Here is a 24,575-nt window from a genome sequence, read left to right as displayed (position 1 = left end):
AGGAACACTCCACTTTGGTCTTACCTTTCGTCCATCCACTGTTCCTAGTACGCTAGTCGCTTATTCGGATGCTGACTGGGCTGGTTGTCCTGATACTCGTCGTTCTACATCCGGCTATTCTATTTATCTTGGTAACAATTTGGTTTCTTGGAGTGCCAAAAAGCAACCTACTGTCTCACGCTCCAGCTGTGAATCTGAGTATCGTGCTCTTGCCACAACCGCTGCTGAACTTCTTTGGGTTACGCATCTTTTGCATGACCTCAAGGTCCCTATTTCACAGCCCTTACTCTTATGTGACAACAAAAGTGCTATTTTTTTTAGCTCTAATCCCGTTTCTCACAAGTGGGCCAAACATGTTGAACTAGATTATCATTTCCTTCGAGAACTTGTTATCGCTGGCAAACTTCGCACACAATATGTACCCTCTCATCTCCAAGTTGCTGACATCTTCACAAAGAGTATTTCTCGACCTCTCTTTGAATTTTTCAGATCCAAGCTTCACGTTCGTTCAAATCCGACGCTCAGCTTGCGGGGGGATGTTAAGGATAGTTGATCGTTCATTAGAAGGCAAATATCTAGATATTTGCCTTACATTACGGGTTACCATATTTGCCCTCTTATTAAAGGCAAATATATTGCATTCATTTATTATTCTTTCCTTTTATTACTATTTCCATACTATTTGTAATTTACCATATTTCTGTATCCTGTAAATGATTATAAATAAGAGAACTCTCACCCTCATTTAGGTGTGGTGGATTAATCAAACATTCACAACAACCATAAAAAAAAAAAAATTAAAAACAATGATAATCTATTTTCCCATCTCTCTCGAGAGGGACGTGGATTGAACAAATTGTCACAATAGGTTGGTTAGATCTTCCTTTATATTTACCGTGATTTTGTTCCTAATTTGATTGCAATTACTTGGATTAAACTAGAAATTAAATATCAAGAATATAAATTGCATGATACATTGGCCAAGTACGTGTGAACTGAATTTAAAATGAAAAGGAAAAATGTGGAAGGGTAAACTACTTTTAAATTGTTGTACGAAAATAACATTATAACAAACGATATTTGTATGGTATGATCCAAGCAGCATGAAATAATATTTTTAAATTTTACTACAAAATACAATTTAGAAACAAATTAAGTGTGAAATTCGATTTCTTCGATATAAGTGAGAACGAATATGAAGGATGAAAGTAAGCAAATTTCGAGTTAGATAAAACTTTGGCTAAGGTCAACCAAGTAAGTGATCTTACTATCGGCTTGGTCAGAAGACTTGTCTCATGTATGATGTCATATGTCCAGTGGCCCTTGCACGTGTCATTTATACTTTATGATGATGTCATGATGTTGACATGATGATGATGATGCATGATAACAAGATGATGTGAGACATATAATGATGAAATGAATTAATATGATGATGTTTCATATTAAGATGATGTGCATGTATTAAATGTCATAATAAATTATGATGATGAGTTTTCAAAGACACAACCCTAGTTAATGTTTGTGATGATGAAAGTGTAAAGGTGCATGTTACTTAGAGAAATGTTTGAACGGTGTATAGGGTTGTGTCATACAGATGATTTAAAGATGAAAATTATAGGGACATCATGCATTTTGTGTGTTCATATAAGTCGGAATACTTCCCCATTTATGATGATAAGTACGAACGCGTACACTATGATGATGATGATCATGCCTCGAAACATCGCTATGGATAGCTAGCTCGACTATGATGGGTTCAAGAGGTGGGAACCGCCAAGAGACCCCCGCTCGAACGTGAGTTGTGTGTAGCTACACGTCCAATTTTGTCTGGACTGGAGGTCACCTATATGATGGTTTGAATGATAGGTAGAATCATGAGTTGCATGTGTTTCGATCATCCTTTAGGCTGGAGTATCATACTTGCACGAGACAAATTGAAAGTATGGGAAACTGAGTACTTCATAGAAAGTCGAGAAGAGTTTCGATCATCCTTTTGACCTCCCAGAATGAATTGGTTGGCCTAATCTCTTGTTCGGATGTTTCCCACCGTCGACAGATTTCCCATACAACATTTCGTAAAAAACTAGGACAGGCCAACGTAAAATATATATATAAAAAAACACTAACGACCATATCATGTTAATTCCCTATAATTCTTTCTTGGATTCTACTTTTTTGGTGTGGATATTTTACTAAATCATTTTCATTTCCTTGCCATAATAATTTCTTTAAAATACCATCAATTTCTTCCATTTTTGCTCTGTTCTCTTCAAATGGAAGATTTCATCGTCACTTTCTATACATAAAAATGAAACTCCAAATTTGAGTCCAAACATAAAACACTATTCATCATTATAAAAGCCACGGAGTAATAGAGAGTATACCATTCTAATAAAACATATAGAAATGGAGGCCTTCAATCTTCCTCCATTACTTCTCTCATTCTTTCTTTTTGCTCTTTTGCAAACATCCACCATTGCAGCCAAGAAGGTTACTCAATCATCGCTTATAAATCCTTTTTAATGTTTATATCAACTGGGTTTTAGACATTGAAACGTTTTGTTTATGTTGTGTAGTCTTATATTGTTTACTTGGGATCACATTCACATGGGTTGAATCCTTCTGCTCTTGATCTCCAACTTGCAACACAAACCCACTACAGTCTACTTGGATCTATGTTAGGAAGGTGAAGCTTTTAGTTTCAAATCATGTCATGTAGATTTGTTGAACTCTCACTCTTTATTTACACTCTTATGTTTATGTTTCCAAGTACAGCAATGAAGCAGCTAAGAAAGCAATCTTTTACTCATACAATAGACATATCAATGGATTTGCAGCGGTTCTTGATCAGAAAGTTGCAAAAGATATAGCGAGTAAAATGATTCATCCGTTTTTATGGTTATGGTTATCATTTTATTTGATAATGATTTTCTTTCTTAGTAAAATCATACTCCTTTGTTCCTAATTTATTGACTTTCATATTTTTATGGAAATGTTCGAATTTTCACACAAAGGGCCAGTCTAGTTTTTCTAATTTAATAATGATGGTGTTTTTGTCCTTTTCTTTTTTAGAGCATCCTCATGTGATATCAGTACATGAAAACAAAGGACTGAAACTGCATACAACGCGATCATGGAACTTTCTTGGAGTTGAGAGTGATGGTGGAGTTCCTTCAAACTCACTTTGGAACCTTTCAAGTTTTGGTGAATCTACAATCATTGGCAACATTGACACAGGTCGGACTTGTTTTCCTCTCATAAGTTCATGTACATTCGGCAGCTTTTGTACTAATTTGAGTACCTCTTCTTATGGTAATTGGGATCAATACAGGTGTTTGGCCAGAATCAAAGAGCTTCAGTGATGAAGGATATGGACCTATCCCAACCAGATGGAAGGGAAGTTGTGAAGGTGGCTTCAACTTTAGTTGCAACAGGTCCCTAACATCTCGCCTCTATTTAATTATTTTATGCTAAAAGCACAGGACACTTTCATTTGATTAATATATTAAGCACATATTAGACACTTTTATTAGCATAATAAACAAACACGGGATAATAGTTGCTTAAAGTGAATATTAATCTAACATTGGTTAGATGCATATCGATTCATTGTTAACGATACTGAATAGACACGTAAATACACAACTTTTTAGAGCAAAATTACATCATATTCATTTTCTTGGTTTATTATTATTATTATTATTTATTTATTAGACACAAAATTAAAATTTCAAAAATTATTAGTTATCACAAACATTTAACTTAACACTTTTTAAGGTTTAGGAATAAAATTGATAGGAAGCTAAAAGTTTAGAGACTTATTAAATATTTCAAAAAAAAAAAAAAAAAAAAAAAAAACTACAAACAAAAAAGATTTGTCCTTGTCATGTTTGTGTTCTAGCTAGTTATTGTATCAAATGCTTGTATTGATACGTGTGACGAAGATGTAAAATTGAAGATTTTAAATGCAGGAAGCTGATTGGAGCACGATATTTCAACAAAGGATATATATCCGTCGTGGAACCTAAACCTCTCAACTCAAGCTATGAAACAGCAAGGGACCATAATGGGCATGGAACACACACCTTATCCACTGCGGGAGGAAATTTCGTTGAAGGAGTAAGCTTTTTTGGGAACGGTAATGGCACTGCAAAAGGGGGTTCCCCTAAAGCCCTTGTTGCTGCCTATAGAGTATGTTGGCCTTCAACGAGGAGTGGTGGGTGTTTTATGGCCGATATTCTAGCTGGCATTGAAGCTGCCATTAGTGATGGAGTTGACGTTCTGTCGATTTCACTCGGTGGAAATACCGAAGAATTTTCTGACAATCTAATAGCTATAGGGTCCTTCCATGCAGTGAAAAACGGCATCACTGTTGTTTGTTCTGCTGGGAATTCAGGACCATTTGAAGGAAGTGTCGAAAATGTTGCACCATGGATAATAACTGTAGGAGCTAGCACAATTGATAGACTTTTTACCACTAATGTGACATTGGGAGACAAGAGGCACTTCAAGGTACACTATCTGACACTAGTTAGTACTATATTTTTATGTTCTTGACACTATTAATACAAATATTTAGGTAAGTATCGAACCATTTTCAAACATAGTAAATTACATTAGGCATATAAAATTGTATCATATACGTGTCTCTATATTCATATCGATTGAGTTTATGGCTCTATACTACGTTTCATTGTCACTACCAGGGTATAAGTCTTTCTAGTAAGACAATGCCAGCTGAGAAGTTTTATCCGATAATTCGTGCTTTAGATGCAAAATTCAACAATAGCCACGATATCGACGCGTGAGTATATTTTAATTTAAATTATGCACAAGATCTCTAATTTTTTGATACATAATTGAGATATGTTTTAAATTTGAGAGTATTTTGATAATTTAGTCCGCATATTTTTACCATAATAATAAGAACAAATTAACGATAACACATGATATTAATTAAAATTTATCGTGATCTTGTAGCGCACTTTGTCTAAAAGGGTCTCTTGATCCTGAAAAGGTAAAAGGGAAAATTGTAGTTTGCCTTAATTGGGACGATATAAGATTGGAGAAAGGTTATGTGGCCGCTGAAGCAGGTGCGGTTGGAATGATTCTTGTTAATAACAAGGGAAGTGGGGAAGGACTTATGGCTGATGCACACTTACTTCCTGCTTATACTGATGGTGAATTAGTTGACCAATACATTCCGTTCAATAAGTAATTACTCCATCTTATTTACAAACTCTTTTAAACTTTATGATCTATTAAATATAAACTAACTTATATGTCACGTTTTTGTGGTTGAATCAGAAATCCAATAGCTTACATCACTCCCGTGAAGACTGAGTTGGGAACCAAACCTGCACCAATTATGGCTTCATTCTCATCGAGAGGACCCAACCCAGTTGAGCCCTCAATACTCAAGGTTGGTTAAGATATGTGTGTTCAGTAATTTCATATTATAAAGTTCAATATGTCAATGGCTAACGGTCACAAAATTTGAAGTATTTTATTTTTCTTTTAAATTTTTAGCCTGATATAACAGCACCAGGTGTCAATATATTAGCGGCTTTCTCTGAGGAAAATTCAGTAACTGGTTTACCTTATGATAAACGTCGGGTTCTTTTTAATGTATTATCTGGCACTTCCATGGCATGTCCCCATATTGCTGGCATTGTTGGCCTTCTCAAAACCCTTTATCCAAAATGGAGTCCAGCAGCTATTAGATCTGCAATCATGACCACAGGTTCATTATTCAAAATTCTTCCATCATTTTAAAATTAACATACTAATTAAACTAATAATTTATGACTAATAAGAGATGTTATTTATGGTATTTGCATTATTTTGTTTGGTAGCTGAAACCGAAGCTAATGACTTAAATCCAATACTAAGCTCAGAAAAGGAGAGAGCAAACCCATTGGCATATGGTGCAGGCCATGTCCAACCAAACAAAGCAGCAGATCCTGGCCTTGTTTACGACCTATCCACCCAAGACTACTTGAACTTCCTATGTGCTCATGGCTACGACAAAGAACAAATGAAACTATTCTCCAATGATACTTCATTTGTCTATTCAAAGTCATTCAAAGTAATAGACTTGAACTATCCTTCAATCTCGATATATAATCTGACATCTGATGTAGTGAATATCAAAAGAAGAGTGAAGAATGTGGGAAGTCCAGGCACCTATGTTGCTCAAGTCGAGTCACCGCCAGGAGTTTCAGTTTCTGTAGATCCAAATACTTTAAAATTCACTAATACCGATGAAGAGAAGGATTTCAAAGTTGTGTTGAGGAGGGTGCCAAATAATCAAACTAAAGAGAATGTGTTTGGAAAACTTGTGTGGTCTGATGGGAAGCATCGTGTTAGCAGTCCAATTTTTGTGACATTACAGATGCCGTGAGAGAAGTTGTAGTTTGCCTTAGAGGGGACCATGCAAGAGTGTACCACGGTTATGTGGCTGCTCAAACAGGTTCTGTTGGGATGATTCTTTCTAATAACGAGGAAGATGGGGATGGGCTTGTGGTTGATGCACATTTACTTTCTGCTTCGAATATAAAGTACACCGATGGTGAATCAGTTTACCAATATATCAACTCTACCTAGTAATTGCTCCATCTTATTCCATCAACTCCCAAGTTTATTCACAAACTAGATCCATTATACACATTTTTTAAGTTAAATTTTTTATTAAACGACAAAAGTTGTAACTCGTATGACATATTTGTGGTCGAGTCAAAATTTTAATGACTTACATGAATGACATGACGACAGAGTTCGGAGTCAAACTAGCACCAATGCTGGCTTCATTCTCATCAAGAGGTCCCAACATAGTTGAGCGCTCAATACTCATGGTTGGTTAAGAACTATCTTGAGTAATTTTACAGTATAAAGTTCAATACGTAAACTACCAACTGTCACAAAAAAAATTTAATATTGCATTTTTCCTTCTAATTTCCGACCTCATATAACAACATGTGAATATACTAGCAGCTTACTCGGAAGAAACATCACCAATTGACTTACTAGTGTCATTCTTATATTACCATGAGTAATATAAGTGCATTAAGTTTTCATCTTATCACGGTTGTGTCCTAGGCATAACTATCGTCAAAATGCAGTATGACATTCACAACATGCTTCCTAACTTAACATGGAAATAACATCATATTAAGAAAATAACATCATGCATCGTTATTAGCATATAAAGTCATCATAACACATCATAATCATCATAGAACATCATTAACCATCATTATATAACTCATACACGTCATCATACATCATAAATCATACATCATAATCATAAAGCATAAAGAACACGTGCCGGTGTGACTAGGCAGGTGTCGTCATACATCAAGCAATTACTTAGTCTATCCTATAGTAAGACCACTTACTCAAAATCTTCTACAAGTGTCGTCGGAGTTCGTTTCCTATTAGGTTGTTCATCACCTTTCGTTACTATTTCACAATTGTAACATAATTAAATTTAAATTTGTGAAATAAGGTATTATAATGACCTTTGTTACCTCAAATGAAGGTCAAAACCAGTTCTGGGAGGTTAAAAATTTAGGGGTCGGTGTCCAATTTGCTAAACCAAGTTGTCTAAGTCGTTTTAGCCTTTTAGAACTATGCAGAGCCAAGCCGAGCTTAGCCAAGCCGAGTCGTTTTTCATTCCTCTTCTTTAGGTCATTCAACATAAAAACTTGAATAAATTTAAATTAAAAAAAATGAAAAATCCATTATCCATAAGAATTGTGAACAGGAAAATAAAATTTCAATGGAGTTAAAACAAGCTAAACCCAAAATTGGACTGCTAACGCGATGCTTCCCATCCGACCACACAAGTTTTCCAAACACATGCTCTTGAGTTTGATTATTTGGTACCCTCCTCAGCACAACTTTGAAATCCTTCTCTTCATCAGTTTTGGTGACTTCAAAGTACTTGGGTCTACTGAAACCCAAATTCCTAGTGGTGCCTTGACTTGAGCAACATACGTGCCAGGACTTCCCACATTGAACAAACAAATGAAGTGTCATTGGAGAATAGTTTCATTTGTGTTTTATTGTAGCCACGGGCACATAGGAAGTTCAAGTAGTCTTGGGTGGAGAGGTCATAAATAAGGCCCGGATTTGCTGCTTTGTTTGGTTGGACATGGCCTGCACCATATGCCAATGAGTCTGCTTTCTCCTTTTTTGAGCTTAGTATTGGATTTAAGTCATTGGCTTCGGTTTCAGCTGTCAAACAAAACTAATAGCTTTCAAGATTTAAGACAAAAAGAAAATCCCATAAATAATTATCTTACTAATCATAGTTTGAAAATACTCTCACAAATTATTAGTTTAACTAGTCCTTAAACTTGTAAAATGATCGAAGAATTTTGAATAATGAACCTGTGGTTATGATTGCATATCTAATAGCCGCTGAACTCCATTTTGGATAAAGGGTTTTGAGAAGGCTAACGATACCAGAAATATGGGGGCATGACATGGAAGTGCCCGATAATACATTATATAGAACCCGACGTTTATCAAAAGGTGAATCAGTTGGTGATGCTTCGTCAAAGAAAGCCGCTAGTATATTCACACCCGATGCGGTTATATCAGGCTAGAAATTGAAAAAAAAAAGAAAGGATATACTTCAAATTTTGTGACTGTTATTAGTTGACGCTTGAGCTTTATACTACAAAATTACTCAACACAGATCTTAACCAACCTTGAGTATTGAGGGCTCAATTGAGTTAGGACCTCTTGACGAGAATGAAGCCATAATTGGTGCTGGTTTGATTCCCAACTCAGTCTTCACGCGAGTTATGTAAGCTATTGGACTTTTGATTCAACCACAAAAAAAACTTGACGTATAAGTTACAACTTTAAAGTATAATAAATTTTTAACGTTTTATGTTTAATAGATTCCTAATTCCTAAGTTCTTAGTATATGTTTATTAGACCATAAAGTTTAAAAGAGTTCGAGAATAAACGAGAAGTTTCATTCATCTTTCACTAAAAACATAGGTTAAACGAGAAGTTTAGTTCTTAAACTTTTTTTTTGTTTGTATTTTTTATATATATGAACTAAAAGAAACGTCTAATACGTCTCTCAACTGTTATCTTTTTTTATTAAGTTCCTTAAACTTACAAGATAGCCAATAAATCTTGAAATTATAATTTTGTGTCTGATAGATCAATGAACCATTTGACGTTTATTTAAAATTTACAAGCCTACCAGAAAATAAATTGAATATTCACATTCCTATTAAACATAAATTTTAATTTATATCTAATATATCAATTAATTTTTAAATATTTGAATATGTCAAAAAACACAATATTGAATGTTTCAAACCTATTACCCATTATAATTCGATATGCAACTAGTGTCCCGTGTTTTTTCTATTATGCTAACAAAAATGTCAAATACGTGCTTTACACGTTAGTCGGATTAAATTGTCCATGTTTCTTAGCATAAAGTAATTAAATAAAGGTGGGGTAACTTTAAGGGATTTGAGGTAAGGGACCTGTTGCAATGAAATTTTGAGCCGCCTTTGCAACTTCCCTTCCATCTGGTTGGGATAGGTCCATATCCTTTATCACTAAAGCTCTTTGATTCAGGCCAGACAGCTATATTGATACCAATTACAAGACGAAGAGGTACCCAAATTATTACAAAATTTGCCTAATATCCAAGAACTTATACGATGGAAACAAGTCCGACCTGTGTCAAGGTTGCCAATGATTGTAGATTCACCAAATCTTGAAAGGTTCCAAAGTGAGTCTGGAGGAATTTCACCATCATTCTCAACTCCAAGAAAGTTCCATGATTGTGTTGTGTGCAGTTTTAGTCCTTTGTTTTCATATACGGGTCAGGATGCTCTGGAAAAAAGAAAAAGGATAAAAAACATTATATTATTAAATTAAAAAAGACTTTTGAAAATTAAGGCCGTAAATACTTCCAACCTACAAAATTTTTGAAAGCTAAAAAAAGTCGTTTTTGTTTTTGGAATCTTTCTGTAAGAATTCGAATGTTTCCATAGAAGTATGAAACTACATAAATTAGGAACAAATGAATATTATTTTACTTGCTACGTCTTCTGCAACTTTGCGATTAAGAATGGCTACAAAGCCATTGATATGTCTATTGTATGAGTAAAAGATTGCTTCCTTAGCTGCTTCATTGCTGTACTCGGAAACAAAAACATAAGAATGTAAATGAAGAGTGAGAGTTCAACAAATCTGAACTTCATTATTTGAAACTAATAGCTTCACCTTCTGAGCACAGATTCAAGTAGATTGTAGTGGGTTTGTGTTGCAAATTGGAGATCAACCGCGGAAGGATTCAAGCCCTGTGAATGTGATCCCAAATAAACAATATAAGACTGCACAACATGAACAAAACGTTTCAATGTCTAAAACCCAGTTGATATAAACATTAAAAAGCATTTACAAGTGACGATTGACTAACCTTCTTGGCTGGAACAGAGCAACGAGAAAGAATGAGAGAAGCAATGGAGGAAGATTAAGAGCCTCCATTTGTTTTTATCTCATGTTATACTCTCACATCCTTGGTGCCATTTTATAATGTTGATTAATATTTTAGGTCCGGGAATATGGGTATCCGATCTTTATGAATTAACCGGAAAGATACAAGCTGTAAATCCTGCGTGTTTCAACTCATATTTAGAGTTTTATTTTTATGTATAGAAAGTGATGAAGAACAGTGAAGATAGAGAGGCAAAATGGTGGAAATTGATGGTGTGATGAAGAAATTATGGTATGGAAATAAAAATTGTCTAATAAGAACCCAACCCTAGAAGGGTAAGATCCAAGAAAGGTTCGTGTTTTAACTTTCGGTTAATTAATTACGGGATAGACGAAATGGTATCAAATTTAACTTTTCGAAATAAAAAAATGTGATTTTGTTAAGTTAATTTTGATATGAGCACAAAATTGAAAAGAAAAAAAGAGCGAGAGATCAGACCGTTCCGATTCATATTGGGAGATGGAAACTTGGCTCAACCTTCACAATCTATGCCACCACCACAAGCTGCACCACCCCGGAAGTCCCACATCGGCTAATTTAGGGAATGATCATGAGTTTATAAGTGAGGAATATTAACTCCATTGGAAGGAGACGGGAAGCCCAAATCAAAGCCGTGAGAGCACAGTGGACAATATCATACCATTGTGGAGAGTCCTGTTCGTTTAACAGGATTCAGTTCAGGCGAGAATGCACGTCATGATGGTTACCCAACAAGCGCTAACATTTTGCGAGCGAATTGGCTATGAGACTTCATATCCTGGTACCCGTCCTATCTTCCTGTTAATAGAATATACCGACAATCATAAAGTACCCTACCCGTCTATGGAGACTATCTTCCTGTTAATCATAAAAAAAAAAAAAAAAAAAAAAAAAAAAAAAAAAAAAAAAAAAAAAAAAAAAAAAAAGAGCTCATTCCTTCTTTCCCTCTTTGTTTCACTCTGATCATCTGATGTTGGAGCTGCAGCATTGAGAATTTGAAACTTGCGTGTTTCGGGTGAAGGGAGGGCCTTCGTTGCCAATTTTTTTGAAATGGGTTCTTGGAATGTTCATTGGAAAACGCCATTTTAAGTCACTTCAGGAGCCACCATCGCCCTGCATCCTTCTCAGAATTCACTGGATTGCAGTTGAGAAACTATGGAAAATCCAGCATCAACACCCCGTTGGAACCTCGAGAGGCCCTTTCTCACTGGGCGTTTCCACCAGGTTTCTATTTCTCCTCCCTTCTCTTTTATTCACGTTTATTATCTTCCGAATCGAACAGAAATGTATTTTTCTAAACATCAATAGCGTCTATGCTATACCATTACGTTATCTTCCGAGTTATAGAGGCTTAAATGGAGCTTCTGCAATCGAATTCGATCAATTACCAGTTCTGGCATCATTTTAATTGTTCCTGAATTCCCTGTTCTGTTATGAGTTATGATCATTATAGTTTTAATTCTTCGTTTGCTCTATTTTATAGTTCAAATTTATACCCCAGGAAGCAAAAACTACTTCTCGTTTTTCTGAATTAAAGTTGGATTCCTTCAGGTAAGAACAATCTTAATAATTGCAGTATTAGGTTATCTAGTTACTCCTTGAGTCCGAGTATCATTCCTACATGAAACAATACTTATGGTACACTTTAAAATTCGAATATCTCAGCAATGGGGGGCTGGAAAAGGCCATAGGTTGTTATGATGCTGCAATTCAGGTATGATATAGTTCGTCAATTTGTTGTTCCTGAATTACTTGTTCTCTTACAAATTTGGTCGCCACGCTTCTATATGTAGGAACTTATTGTAATTGATGATCTCCTCTCTGCCCTGCTTGGAATTGAGGGACGCTATATTTCAATTAAAAGAGTTCATGGGAAAGAGAATGAATTTTCTTTCCAGGTTGATGCATCTATGGATTTGGCTCTTCAGGTAGAAATTTTGGAGGCCTGAAGTTGCTACAACTGTTGATTTTTAGTTATTTATTTACCATTTGAAGGTGTAATTAATATGTTAATGAATAAAAATTTGTTCTCAGGTCTCTAACTATCTTGCTAATCTTATTTTTAGCTGAATAAGACATCAATTAATTGTGTACAGTGGATTACTAACATTTTATCAGATTATGATGTTTGCACTAAACTCTTCTTGTGCTAATTAAGGCTACTATTGCAGGAATTGGCAAAAAGAATATTTCCTCTGTGTGAGAGCTTTCTGTTCATTAATCAGTTTGTTGAATCAAGATCTCAGTTCAAAAAGGGCTTGGTTAATCATGCCTTTGCTGCGGCACTTAGAGCTCTCCTTCTGGTAACTGCTTTGTTTTTGTTTTTATTTTTTAGCCCTGATGTAGAAATTGTATTCTTCTGAGTAAAATTGGACAAATGTCTTTGTATTCTTTCCATTCTGTCAGCACATTCTTACAATGAAAAAAACATAACAATCCGTACAAAGTAACGGGAAATAATTAGTGGAAACAATACATGAGAATCACACAATTCCTTTCTTGTTTTCCTTTTTTGGATGGGAAAAATGACTTTCATTAAGAGCGAATGAGAGAATGTACAAGAGCAATACAAAAAAGGAAAGCCTAGTCCAAAGGAGTCAAAAGGACTACCAAGAGCAGAAAAGCAGAAGAAAATAAGAAAAAGGGCTCCAATTTAAAAGATAGGTAACATGTGTAGTGTTAAACCTTGCCATCCTTCACTTCTATCACACTGGATCTTTCAAAGAAGGCATTAAGTATGATGTACTCAACCCTACCTCAGGTGGCGGAAGCAGCCCTTGTAAGAATAAGCATCTCCAAAACACACACGGTACTACCTAGTACACACACACAAATAATCACTCAAGGAGAAGAAGAATGGACTAACCTTGGTGGTACATGTTTGATGACCAATCAAGGTTGAATGTTTTCTAAGGAACGTGCAACCTAAGCTAGGATGCAACGTGTTCTCGGTTTGGAGCAAAGAGAGGAACCCTTTCCGTTTTCATTTCACCATAATGTCCAACTCCTCAAATTTACAAATGAAGGCTTAGCCTCATATGATTGGTCAACTAAAGAAACTAATAGCAACTAAATAAAACCCTAAGCTACTCTAATTAAAATAGTGTTTAGTTACGAGTTGAAAGCTTCTCAAATGGGCTAATTAACACTTGGCTCCACTCTTAAGCCTAATAACTATTAAATACATTTACACATGAAGTAGAAAAGAAGATTGCATGAGAACTACATGGAAAACACTACTTCAGGGTTTTAAACCCTGGCACTAATTATCCTTAAATGAAGCTTTTTGGGTTGGTGTCTTCATGTTGTCATAATGTTATTTTCTTCAACTTTCCTTCTCATGAATCTTGATACTTCGAATGTTGGAATGGAAATCTCCTTCTGCTTAACTTCATGATATGATGGGCTTTGCTTGTTGCATATGAAAGTGCTTTTGGTGGAGCCAACAATTTTCAAACTTAAAAGGTGATAGGACCTTGTAGGAAGACATCCTTCACTAAGAGAGTAGGAAAATAATTTAGGGTTGTGAAATCCTCTATTAGTTGGAGAGAGGAACGAAGCATTCCTTATAAGGGTGTGGAAACCTCTCTCTAGTGGACGCCTGGAAGGGAAAGCCCAAAGAGAACAATATCTGCTAGTGATAGGCTTGAGCTGTTACAAATGGTATCAAAGTCAGTCACAAATGGTATCAAAGTCAGTCACCGGATGATGAGAGGCACTGGACTGTTACAAGGGTTCTTATAACATTCCTGGAGACCCTTCATTCCTGGAATCTAGAGGAAGACTTAATGTTGGAGCTAAAAGCTTTTAACTTGTTAGACATCCAGTTAATAAGGCGTGTGTGAAAATGGAGGAAGAAACATAGGGTCTGAAAGTAGGGTGTAGTTCGTAAGTAGTTATTTGCTTATGCTTCTTGTTTGGAACTCTTGTCTTGTGTTTATGTTAACTGTCAGTCGATTATTGTAAATAAGTTAGGGAAATGTTTGTAGGTGAGGAGCCATTGGTTATTCTAGAACTTTGGGAGAGAGACAGCCAACTTGAATTGGCTATCTTTGTAAGCTGTTCTCAATCCTAGTTTATATTGCAAAGATTCGTATCAGAACTTCAAAGGAGCTATGACCCAGGAAAGGCATCCTTGGCTAAAAGAATAGGAGGATGATCTAAGGTGCTTCCAACTTTCTTGAAGACCCTTGAGTTCTGAATGAAGAAATCCACCTTTTGAAACCAAAAGTCTATTGGTGAAGGTTTAAATGGGATATCTAAAGCCAGACTAGGTCTAAGAGGTCAATAGCAGGTCATTTATGCATTTATTAACGTGTTTCTGGTAAAATGGCCCCCATTAGACTTCTCAGAGGGCCATCTACATGACCTTGAAGTCTCCCTATAGACTCCATCAATCTGAGCACAACCCCAGCTCTATCCAGAAATCAGTCCTGTTAAGATTCAGGTCAATATGTTACTCGTAGTCCACCCCTTCTGAATCACCAAGCAAAGACAGGTTAAGAGAATTTTTTTTATGCATGCACCATGCATTACCTCGGTAATACATCACAACAATCCTCTCTACACACAGTCTTTAGTGTAGGTCCAGCCACTGCTTCAAGCTCGAACTCATCAGACTTAGTAAGCCCCCTTAACAACCTCTTTCAGTTTTGGTTACTAGAGGAAGGTAATGTCTGAACTGAAGGTTCTAACTTCTAAGAAAGTCTTTAAATCAGATGCTGGATAAATGATTAATTTATAAGTGTCTCTAACACATTCTCTTCATGGTAATTGTAAAAAAAGTGCATATGTTTCTTCTAAACCACAGTTTTGGACTAGGTTAGGCATTGTCATGGTGATAATTATGCTGACTTGCTAATTGAATGATCAACAAGGAATTGCGTGTCATACAAGTGTCTACTGTATCCTCATTAAGCCATTCCTGTGTATGTTCCTCTATGATAATTTACTTTTTGACATAATATTTAGTGTCTGAGCTCTTGAGGATCAAATTGGATTTTACAAACAAATTTGTACTCTTATTCCGTAAAAAAGATTACGGTGTATGATTACGAAAAATGGACCTAATTTTGTCTTATGATTAACATGTTCGTCAACAAGAAACATACTTATCATTATCGTTTGAAAAGTTACAAGTAACAGTAACAGCTTATAACAACAGAATTATTGCTCAAGAGAGGAGATTCAATACACATCGGAGTAGATCGAACACTGTCCTATAGGATTATGTTTAGAGTCTGATAATAATGTGTTAGGTTAAGAATTTTGAATTGAACACTGAATGTTCTAATTTAGTTCTGCTGTTATTCCATAGGATTATCAAGCAATGGTAGCCCAGCTTGAGCACCAGTTTCGACTTGGTAGACTTTCCATCCAAGGATTGTGGTTTTACTGTCAGGTTTGAGCTTATCTTAATTTCTACAAATTCATTTCAAGCATACGACCTCACGTTTTATGCTATGACACATTGCAGCCTATGATGGGTTCCATGCAAGCATTATCTGCTGTGACACGGAAGGTCTCGGCTAGTGATATTGCAGGTTCTGCAGTTCTTAACCTCTCGCAGAGCCAGGTATAAACTTGTATTTATAGTGAATGTATTTTGTGATCATCAGATTTTCTCAGCAAGTTTTGTATCTTTGAGGGGCTTGCCTTGTTTCTAGTAAAACCCTTGGAAATTGATATTTGAGATACTGTATTCTGTGATTAGATGTAGGTTGTTGGGCACTTGTTCTTTTACTGCCTGCCCTTTCACTTTTCCTTTTCCCTCATTTTTCTTCCTTGAAGACATGTATTATATATAATGAAAAAGGATCTAAAAAGGGAATATATGATCAGAATTCAAAACTGTTGTTTTATGCTTCAATATCAACTTTGTTATATTTATTATTTGCTGTACTAAGAGTGTGATTATGTGTAAGATTCTTTTCTTTTTATCTATTAGGAGATAGGCCCTTGTAATCATTGTGAATGAAAAAGAATAATTCTATTAAATTCCTACTTTATCTTGATATTTAGCATGGTATCATACGAAAATAAAATCCTAAAAATGCCTCTAACCTAATTCTAACCCAAGCTGCCAGCAGCCTTCTGCTGTCGCTGCTGTTCATCACCCTGGTTATACGTCAGTCATCCAAGTCAGAGCTTGATGATTATTGATCCCAACCACATGAGCACGAGATTGTTCTGCTCCGTTCCTGACCATTCAACCTGCCCCATGGTTCGCAAATCCAATCCAACCACTAGTTAGAAAAGATTTTTTTCTTCTATTGCAGCTTGCAAGGAGTCACATACATGAGATCATGAGCTTTTTTTCTAGTTCAAATAATCGATTTTGATAACCCAAGCTGTAATCTTGAAGCTTTACCATCAATATAATAGAATCAATAGTTTGTTTAACATTTATTAAGGACATTTTCTTATTCCATTTGCTGAAACTTAACCAAGATTTTTATTTATGATCTTGACCTAGTGAATGACAATTCACTCATATTGGAAGCCTTGGATTTTTTAGGAATTAGACAAATGAACGTCTTCTTGAGACATGCATTGGAACATTCAGGAAATAGAGTCTTAGAACATCATGAGTATATCATCTTTAATGATGCTAAGTCTTTACTTTTATTGTTTAGGCCAAGGCTATGGCTGGTGATAATGCAGTGAGGTCTTTTCTGGAAAAGATGACACAGTGTGCAAGCAATGCTTACCTTGGTATATTAGAAAGGTTGGTTCTGGCAGCAGTGAGGTCTTTGCATTTTTCTATGCATTTCTTATTATTATTTTCATTTGATAGGAAGACATACATAAAGGATTTCTTGTTTTCATTGGAATAGAAGTCTCTCCTGTAAAGATAGGAATGGAAAGTGTGGTTACATGAATATTGATATATATCTTCCATAAAAAAGTATATTTTCTTCTAGTGATTTGCTTTGTTTTCCACGGCACTCTATATATATTTTTAAAAGGATCTGTTAAAATATTCAAAACTCGAATAGCATTTTCCGTATATTTTGGCAAGTATCATATATTGTGTGTGTGTGTGTATTATATGTACATATATTTATAATTTTTTGGCTAATAGGAGGGCCTTTTTATAACCTCTAGCTGTAGAGTTGACTTCTCTTCTTAACTATGGGATATTTCATTGTTCTAATGATGTCTTGTTGGCTATAAAAATATATACGTTCCTACATATGCCCACCTATTCTTAATTTTGTCTCCTATGCTATTTGAATGCCTGTCTATTTAAATGAAATGAAGTTTACTGAAATATGGAAGTACAAAAGGCAAGTGGCAGTAGAAAAACACATCCAACCCACCAACTGGAGCTTGGCAATAGACAAACACATCCAACTCGCCAACCGGAACCAAATTATAAGCCACTTCAATTTTCTTTGTAGCTTCAAATATATCTGTTCAAGAAGTTAAGTGCTTTCAAATATTATGATTAGGTTCTTGCATTTTACTGAGGTCAGAGCTGCATGGTTGAATATTTTGAAAAAAATTGGAGATGACACTGTAGGGACTCGTGAATAAATATATTTGATTTCCTTGTGCATTACTCCTAGTATGCTTCTATATATACTGTGCATAATCTTGATTTGGAAGTCTTAATTTAGTAATAAGTTTATGCTGATAAATCATTTTTATGCTGTGTTTATGATTAAATAAATGATAAATCATTAGTATGCATTTTGTATAGATTGAGAAAAAAGTTGGGATGTTTCATAAATTACTGCGTAGTATGCATCCAACAAGGCGCCAACCTATTAGCATCCAAAGTTGAAAGTTCTCCTGCTATTTTTATGGCATTGCTTTCTGAAGGGGTAGGGGGAAATATCAGTTGCTTTTTTATTAAGAACTTTTGCCCAAGGTCCTTGCTGAATCTCCTTAGATTTAGAAGCACGCCATTATTTTGGTCAGTGTACTTACCATCCTTAATTCTCCAATTTCTATCGCAACATGGTTTTTTATTCCCACAAATTATTATGAACCACACTCCACTTACCCAACACGTAAGCGTACGAGAATTCGCTTTTTCTGAAGATTTGGTATTTCCCTGTAGTATGACCTGGTGGGCAAGCTGAGGTCAATTAAGCATTACCTTCTGCTTGATCAGGTATATGATCTTTGATTTGTAAACTTACGCTGTACACTAGGAACCTAGGAACTGATATGTGCTTTAGATTTTATTCCATTTTTGTTATGTTATTCCTTATAGATAGTAGTATTGAATGCTTTGAAGTATTGTATGCTTATAAATCCATAAGAAATATCCTTCTATCACAGGGATCTCCTGATGGACCTGTATCTAAGCTTTCCCATTAGTGGTTTTTTCTTATTTATTTTTTGTTAGAAATTCATATTACATGATTGCAGGGTGATTTCTTGGTTCATTTTATGGACATTGCTCGAGACGAACTTTCAAAAAAGCTTGATGATATTTCTGTAGAGAAGTTGCAGGTTTGATCCTAACCTCTCGAGCTAACTTTTACCGATTATTACCTAATGAATAATGTTTGTGCATCAATATCAAATGATATGCCTTAATGCGTATCTAGTCTCTGCTGGATGTTGCCTTACGCTCCACAGCAGCTGCAGCAGATCCTTGTCATGAGGACTTAACGTGTTGTGTGGTAAGCTGATTGCAGTTTATTCTTTGTATGATGCAGAAAATACCAAAAAACTGCATGATTTCTTCATTTCTAAACATATTTTCAGGAAAGAATGTCGTTGCCTAAAAGCTTGCGTGCACTTAAGGATCTAGTTGATAGTAGGACTCTTCCAGGCATCAACGATGAGGAAGAACCCATGGGTATTACTGGCCTTGAGACATTTTCTTTAAGTTCTAAGGTAATTTTATCAAGTGGCCCTTTGAAATGTTATTTTTGCCCATGTTTTTCCTTCAGTGTTGCTTCAAGCTAAGGCCTGTGGCCTTAGCCAAGGGCCAGTCCCTTTGGATAATATCTGGATTGAAGTTTCGGATCAGCTTTCTTTATCAAACTAGGTTGAGCATTAGTTTTCTAAAGTGATACAGTTTATCTCAAAAAAGTTGAAACAATTTAAAGAAAGCAATGTTATAAAATAAAAGCGAGTAGGCACCAACGGCTTTGATAGCATATAACTTGGGTAGGAAGAATTGATAACTAGTCACATCCCCCTATAGTATACCTTGAGGCATTTTAGCCATGGCGGGTGTAGACATGATTTTAGTGACTGGTCATAGACCCCCGTATTGACACAATAATAATAGTAAAGGTCTATCTAACATGGAAGCAAGAAAAAGGGGTTTGGAACGGACATGCGGTCATGGACAACACATCTTGAACAAGCATGACCGGTACATCCGACATGTGGCCATAGGCAACACGCCTTGGACAAGCATGACCGTGACATAGCGCATACAAAATTATAATATATAAAACTTATTGTATAATTAGAAATATGTAACTAGATTCTTGATTCTGAACCACTAGGCATTCTTAAACTAATATTTGGCATGAACCATTTTCATTTGATCTATGTATTTTTGTCTGTATTTATCTTGACTATTTAATGGGGGCTAAATTTCAGGTCAGATGGCCATTGTCTATAGTTATATCATGGAAATCTCTATCAAAGTACCAGCTGATTTTCCGCTTTCTTTTCCACTGCAAGCATGTGGAGCGTCAGCTTTGTTGGGCATGGCAAGTACACCAAGTAGGGCTTGGTTTTCTCTTTTCCTGGTTAGATTCTCATTTAGCTTATACATTTTTCACACATAAATAATGGTCTTTGGCAGGGTGTTCGTTCCCTTAATATCAGTGGTACATCCATCTCAAGATCATCGTTACTCTGTCGTTCAATGCTTAAATTTATTAATACCCTTCTACACTACTTGACATTTGAGGTAAGTTTTATCTATATGTTTGTAGCCATTCTGTTTTTCCCTGACCGTAACCTTAGTTCCCATAACCTATCATCACGAGTTTTTTGGTTTTAGGTTCTTGAACCCAATTGGCATGTAATGCACAACCGGATTCAGACTGCAAAGAGCATTGATGAGGTACATTCCCTTCTATAGCTTATGTTGGAGGGATAAGTCTTTTATCATGTTGGAGCATGTGGCTATTGTAAGTATATTTGATAAGCTCCTTTGATCAGGTTATCCAACATCATGATTTCTTCCTTGACAAATGTCTCCGAGAATGTTTGCTTTTGTTGCCACAGTTGCTTAAGGTCAGTTAATGAAATATGTTTTTCCCTTCAATGTAAGTAGATTGGTGATAACTACGTGATCACTCTTTTAAAAACCGTAGACATGAACACCCCCCTGGGTCTAGGTGATATGCAGCAAGTGACTTCATTCACATCCTCCCCTTTGTACTTAAGTGTATCATGATCTTGGAGAAATCTGTTAGGAATTTTCATTTGAAAAAGGTAGCCTCCTTGTGAATTGTAAGTTCTCCTCCCTTTCCTCGGAGGGCTATACATTGGCTCCCTTAGAGCGAAAAAACTCCCTCCAGTAATGGTTGTTGAGGTTGTTTCTATTCGAAACCACGATCCTCTGCAACGGTATATGATATTGTCCACTTTGAGCATAAGCTCTCGTAGCTTTGTTTTTTTGTTTCCCCAAAAGGCTTCGTACCAATGGAGATTCTATTCCTTACTTATAAACTCATGATCTTCCCCTTAATTAGTCAATGTGGGACTATGTGATGTCCCACATTGGTTGGGGAGGAGAATAAATCACCATTTATAAGGGTGTGGAAACCTTCCACTAGCAAACGTGTTTTAAAGTCTTGAAGGGAAGCCCGAAAGGGAAAACCCAAAGAGGACAATATCTGCTAACGGTGGATCTGGGTCGTTACAAATGGTATCAGAGCCAGACATCGGACGATGTGCCAGCCTTCTCGCTGTTCCCTGAAAGGGGTAGACACGAGGCAGTGTGGCAGTAAAGGACGCTGGGCCCCGAAGGGGGGTGGATTGTGATGTCTCACATTGGTTGGGGAGGAGAACAAATCACCATTTATAAGAGTGTGTAAACCTTCTCCTAGCAGACGCGTTTTAAAGCCTTGAGGGGAAGCCCAAAAGGAAAAACTCAAAGAGGACAATATCTGCTAGTGGTGAATCTGGGTCGTTACAGACTCCCTCCCAAGAATCCGAGCATTGCAGAAAGAGGTTATTAGCAGTAAATATGGGCCAGAGACTCCGGTTGTCTGTCTTTTTAAGTCCAAGAACGAATAGAGGCAATTGTCTTTGGTCTTAAATTATAAATCACAAATTGTTTATTCTGTTCATTTGTTGTTGGGATCTTCTTCTACTAATATTTTCTCTATGTGCAGAAAGTGGAGAGGTTGAAATTACTATGCCTGCAGTATGCAGCAGCTACACAGTGCAACGTCAGCGGAATCGTCGAATAGCTTGACCCGTTCCGAAACATCCAAGCAACGGAATGGAAGAACTCCCAAGGGAGCGATACTAAGCGCCTCCAACTCGACAGTCACCGAGTCTATCCTGTAAGTTCGTAACGAGCAGCTATTTACATTCATAACTCAACTCAAAATTTCTTGTACTCACGTTCGTGTTGCACATGTTGAGCTTCAGAGTTTGGGACCCCTTCTGAGTAAAAGCTCCCAGGCTGAGCCATATTTAACTCACCTTGCTCAGTGGATTCTTGGCATGGAAATAACAAATAGGTTCTAAATTTCTTCCCTAACTGCTGCAACTTTACAGAATTGATTTCATAGAGGTCTAGAAAGCATAATGGCTCAGTTTGTCTGTCTGTATCGTCTTACGCTTTTTAGGAGTCGGGTTTTTTACGTGCTTTATTTTTACTTGTGAGTTGTTAGAAAGTTAACAAAATTCTCCCCTACTCACGTAATCTTCCCTCTAGAATGGTACTCTCGTGTCCCTCTCTTGAATAATTTTCTTCTGATGTTGACAAATTCTTCTTAGATGACTATTCGACCGAACATACAATGTAGTCAAACTTTGAAATCATTGATCTCAAGATTTTTTTCAATGATCATTACTTGCTACATGTTTTCATCATGAATCTTCGTCTTGTTTACTATGGTGAGTGTTCAAGCGAAGTACACATCAACACTCCACCCTTTTTATTTTTTTCTTTTTGACATTAAAAAAAAAATTATTAGCAAAATTTGGGTCGTATTTTAATTTAATAATATTAACCATAGAATTGTTATTTATTTTTAATTGACAATTATTATATACTAAAATTTAGATGAGTGAAAATAAAATTTTATTTTTACATATTTTAAAAAGAAAAGCCACGTATTTGAGATATTTGAAAATTTTTGTATTTTTAAAATTTCTTTAAAAAAATCATTTTTATAAATAATGAAGGCCCATCTTCAACCAATCCAGCCCAAAGGCCCAAATTTCTTTAAAAAATCATTTTCATAAATGATCAAGGCCCATTCTTCAACCCATTCAGCCCAAAGGCCCATTCTTCAACCCATTCAGCCCAAAGGCCCATTCTTCAACCCATTCAGCCCAAAGGCCCAATCCCATTTTATTTTGTTTTCAAAGAAAAAATATGAAATTGTTAAACCCTAGGCCGCCTTATTCTTCCACCTTCCGTCTCCACAACCTCGTCTTCTCCTCTTTTTCTTAGCAGTTCAGTTTGCATTATCCCACAGCCTCCGCGGCCGCCGACGCCGCCGCCGCAGCACCCTTCTTCACGGACGTTACACCCTCTCTTGATCTCAGGTATTCTCTTTATTTTTCTTTCTTTCAGTTTCTTATTGCGTACAGATGGATGAACCTCTGCAAGCTTTGATCATCGGTTTTGAGTTTTTCCAGATTTGAAATTGGATTATAGTATTTTAGAATCCGGTACTGTTCTGGATCAATGTTACTTACATTGGATTGCAGTATTCTAGAACCAATCCATCGTTTACCTGAGAATTTTTTGACGTTCTCAGGAGTGCGCCACTGAAGTTTCTTCAGATTATTTACGCCTAAAATTGTGCTGAACTTCATCGTATGTATATTTTGTTGTTTAATTGTAGTTTTTGGGTGTGGTTTTCAGAGTGGAAACTCAGTACAATTCGATAATGCAGTCGACCGAAGCCTCCACTTCTATGGAAGTGGAAACGGTCTCAACCGAAACAAAGAATGTGGTTAGCACATTGCCACCGAAACCACAGTTTGATCCCCTAAAGCCTCATGAGATGAATGATGGACGAATTCAGTTCCGAAAGGTCTCTGTTCCTCCGCATCGCTATACGCCTCTCAAGAAAGCATGGATGGAGATATACACCCCAATTTATGAGCAGATGAAAATCGACATCCGAATGAATCTCAAGGCGCGTAAAGTCGAGTTGAAAACCAGAGCAGACACACCTGACATCAGTAACTTGCAGAAGTGTGCAGATTTTGCTCATGCTTTCATGCTTGGATTCGATGTGATCGATGCCATTGCTCTCCTAAGGGTGGATGAACTCTATGTTGAATCTTTTGAGATTAAGGATGTTAAAACGCTACGAGGCGAGCACTTGTCGCGTGCCATAGGCAGATTGTCTGGTAAAGCTGGTAAGACCAAATTCGCGATTGAAAACGCCACGAAGACGAGGATTGTTATTGCAGACACCAAGATTCACATATTAGGATCCTTTGCAAATATCAAGATTGCAAGGGATTCTCTTTGCAGCCTGATTTTAGGGTCCCCTGCAGGTAAAGTTTATTCAAAACTAAGGGCGGTTACAGCCAGATTAGCAGAAAGGTTTTGATCTTTCATGATCATAATGAGATTCTTGCTGAGTTTGTCTTGATTAATGAATTTTGCATACACTAGTTGTTTGAGGAACAGAGTGTATCTTTGTCGAAAAGATTGCACATTGAAGTTTTGTCTCATTAAGTAGCCTATGTTCACAACAATGGGCATCAGGTGATTGGCCTTTTTCTGGGTTTGTTTTGTCTTGTAGGTTTTTGTATGTAGTCGATGTGTTGATTGATTTTGAAAGCTTCGTGAGAATGTTGCAGAAATTTGAAATAAAGCGAACATGAAAAATGAAATAAATATACTATCAACTACTAAATGAAA

General features: G+C 36.3%; 2 protein-coding genes and 2 pseudogenes across 3 annotated transcripts; 3 read left to right on the top strand and 1 right to left on the bottom strand.

Annotated features, from left to right (window-relative positions):
• Positions 1-2,409: 2,409 nt before the first annotated feature.
• LOC111810469 (subtilisin-like protease SBT5.4) lies at positions 2,410-6,406 on the top strand. Its single transcript, XM_087117314.1, has 11 exons — positions 2,410-2,493; positions 2,580-2,689; positions 2,779-2,876; positions 3,076-3,240; positions 3,335-3,437; positions 3,975-4,515; positions 4,710-4,807; positions 4,984-5,217; positions 5,311-5,425; positions 5,533-5,746; positions 5,859-6,406. The coding sequence occupies exons 1-11, from the start codon at positions 2,410-2,412 to the stop codon at positions 6,404-6,406; spliced, it is 2,310 nt and encodes a 769-aa protein (XP_086973440.1).
• A 1,566-nt stretch (positions 6,407-7,972) lies between these two features.
• Positions 7,973-11,072, bottom strand: LOC111810468 (subtilisin-like protease SBT5.4; annotated as a pseudogene).
• Positions 11,073-11,374: 302 nt separating this feature from the next.
• On the top strand, positions 11,375-22,223 carry LOC111810839 (gamma-tubulin complex component 2-like; annotated as a pseudogene). Its single transcript, XR_015411706.1, has 17 exons — positions 11,375-11,746; positions 12,024-12,073; positions 12,188-12,236; positions 12,316-12,450; positions 12,694-12,825; positions 15,840-15,923; positions 15,999-16,097; positions 17,158-17,249; positions 18,228-18,644; positions 18,905-18,988; positions 19,087-19,161; positions 19,247-19,378; positions 20,099-20,224; positions 20,307-20,414; positions 20,508-20,570; positions 20,669-20,743; positions 21,850-22,223. The product of XR_015411706.1 is annotated as a gamma-tubulin complex component 2-like (transcript).
• Positions 22,224-22,922: 699 nt separating this feature from the next.
• On the top strand, positions 22,923-24,488 carry LOC111810815 (uncharacterized). Its single transcript, XM_023697619.2, has 2 exons — positions 22,923-23,239; positions 23,562-24,488. Exon 2 carries the CDS (start codon positions 23,587-23,589, stop codon positions 24,259-24,261), a length of 675 nt encoding a protein of 224 aa, XP_023553387.2. The 5' UTR covers positions 22,923-23,239; positions 23,562-23,586; the 3' UTR covers positions 24,262-24,488.
• Positions 24,489-24,575: the final 87 nt, after the last annotated feature.

This window comes from Cucurbita pepo, chromosome 14 (assembly GCF_057944985.1).
Source record: "Cucurbita pepo subsp. pepo isolate OVF chromosome 14, ASM5794498v1, whole genome shotgun sequence".
Taxonomy (NCBI): Eukaryota; Viridiplantae; Streptophyta; class Magnoliopsida; order Cucurbitales; family Cucurbitaceae; genus Cucurbita; species Cucurbita pepo.
This window is presented reverse-complemented; position numbering and strand designations above follow the sequence as displayed.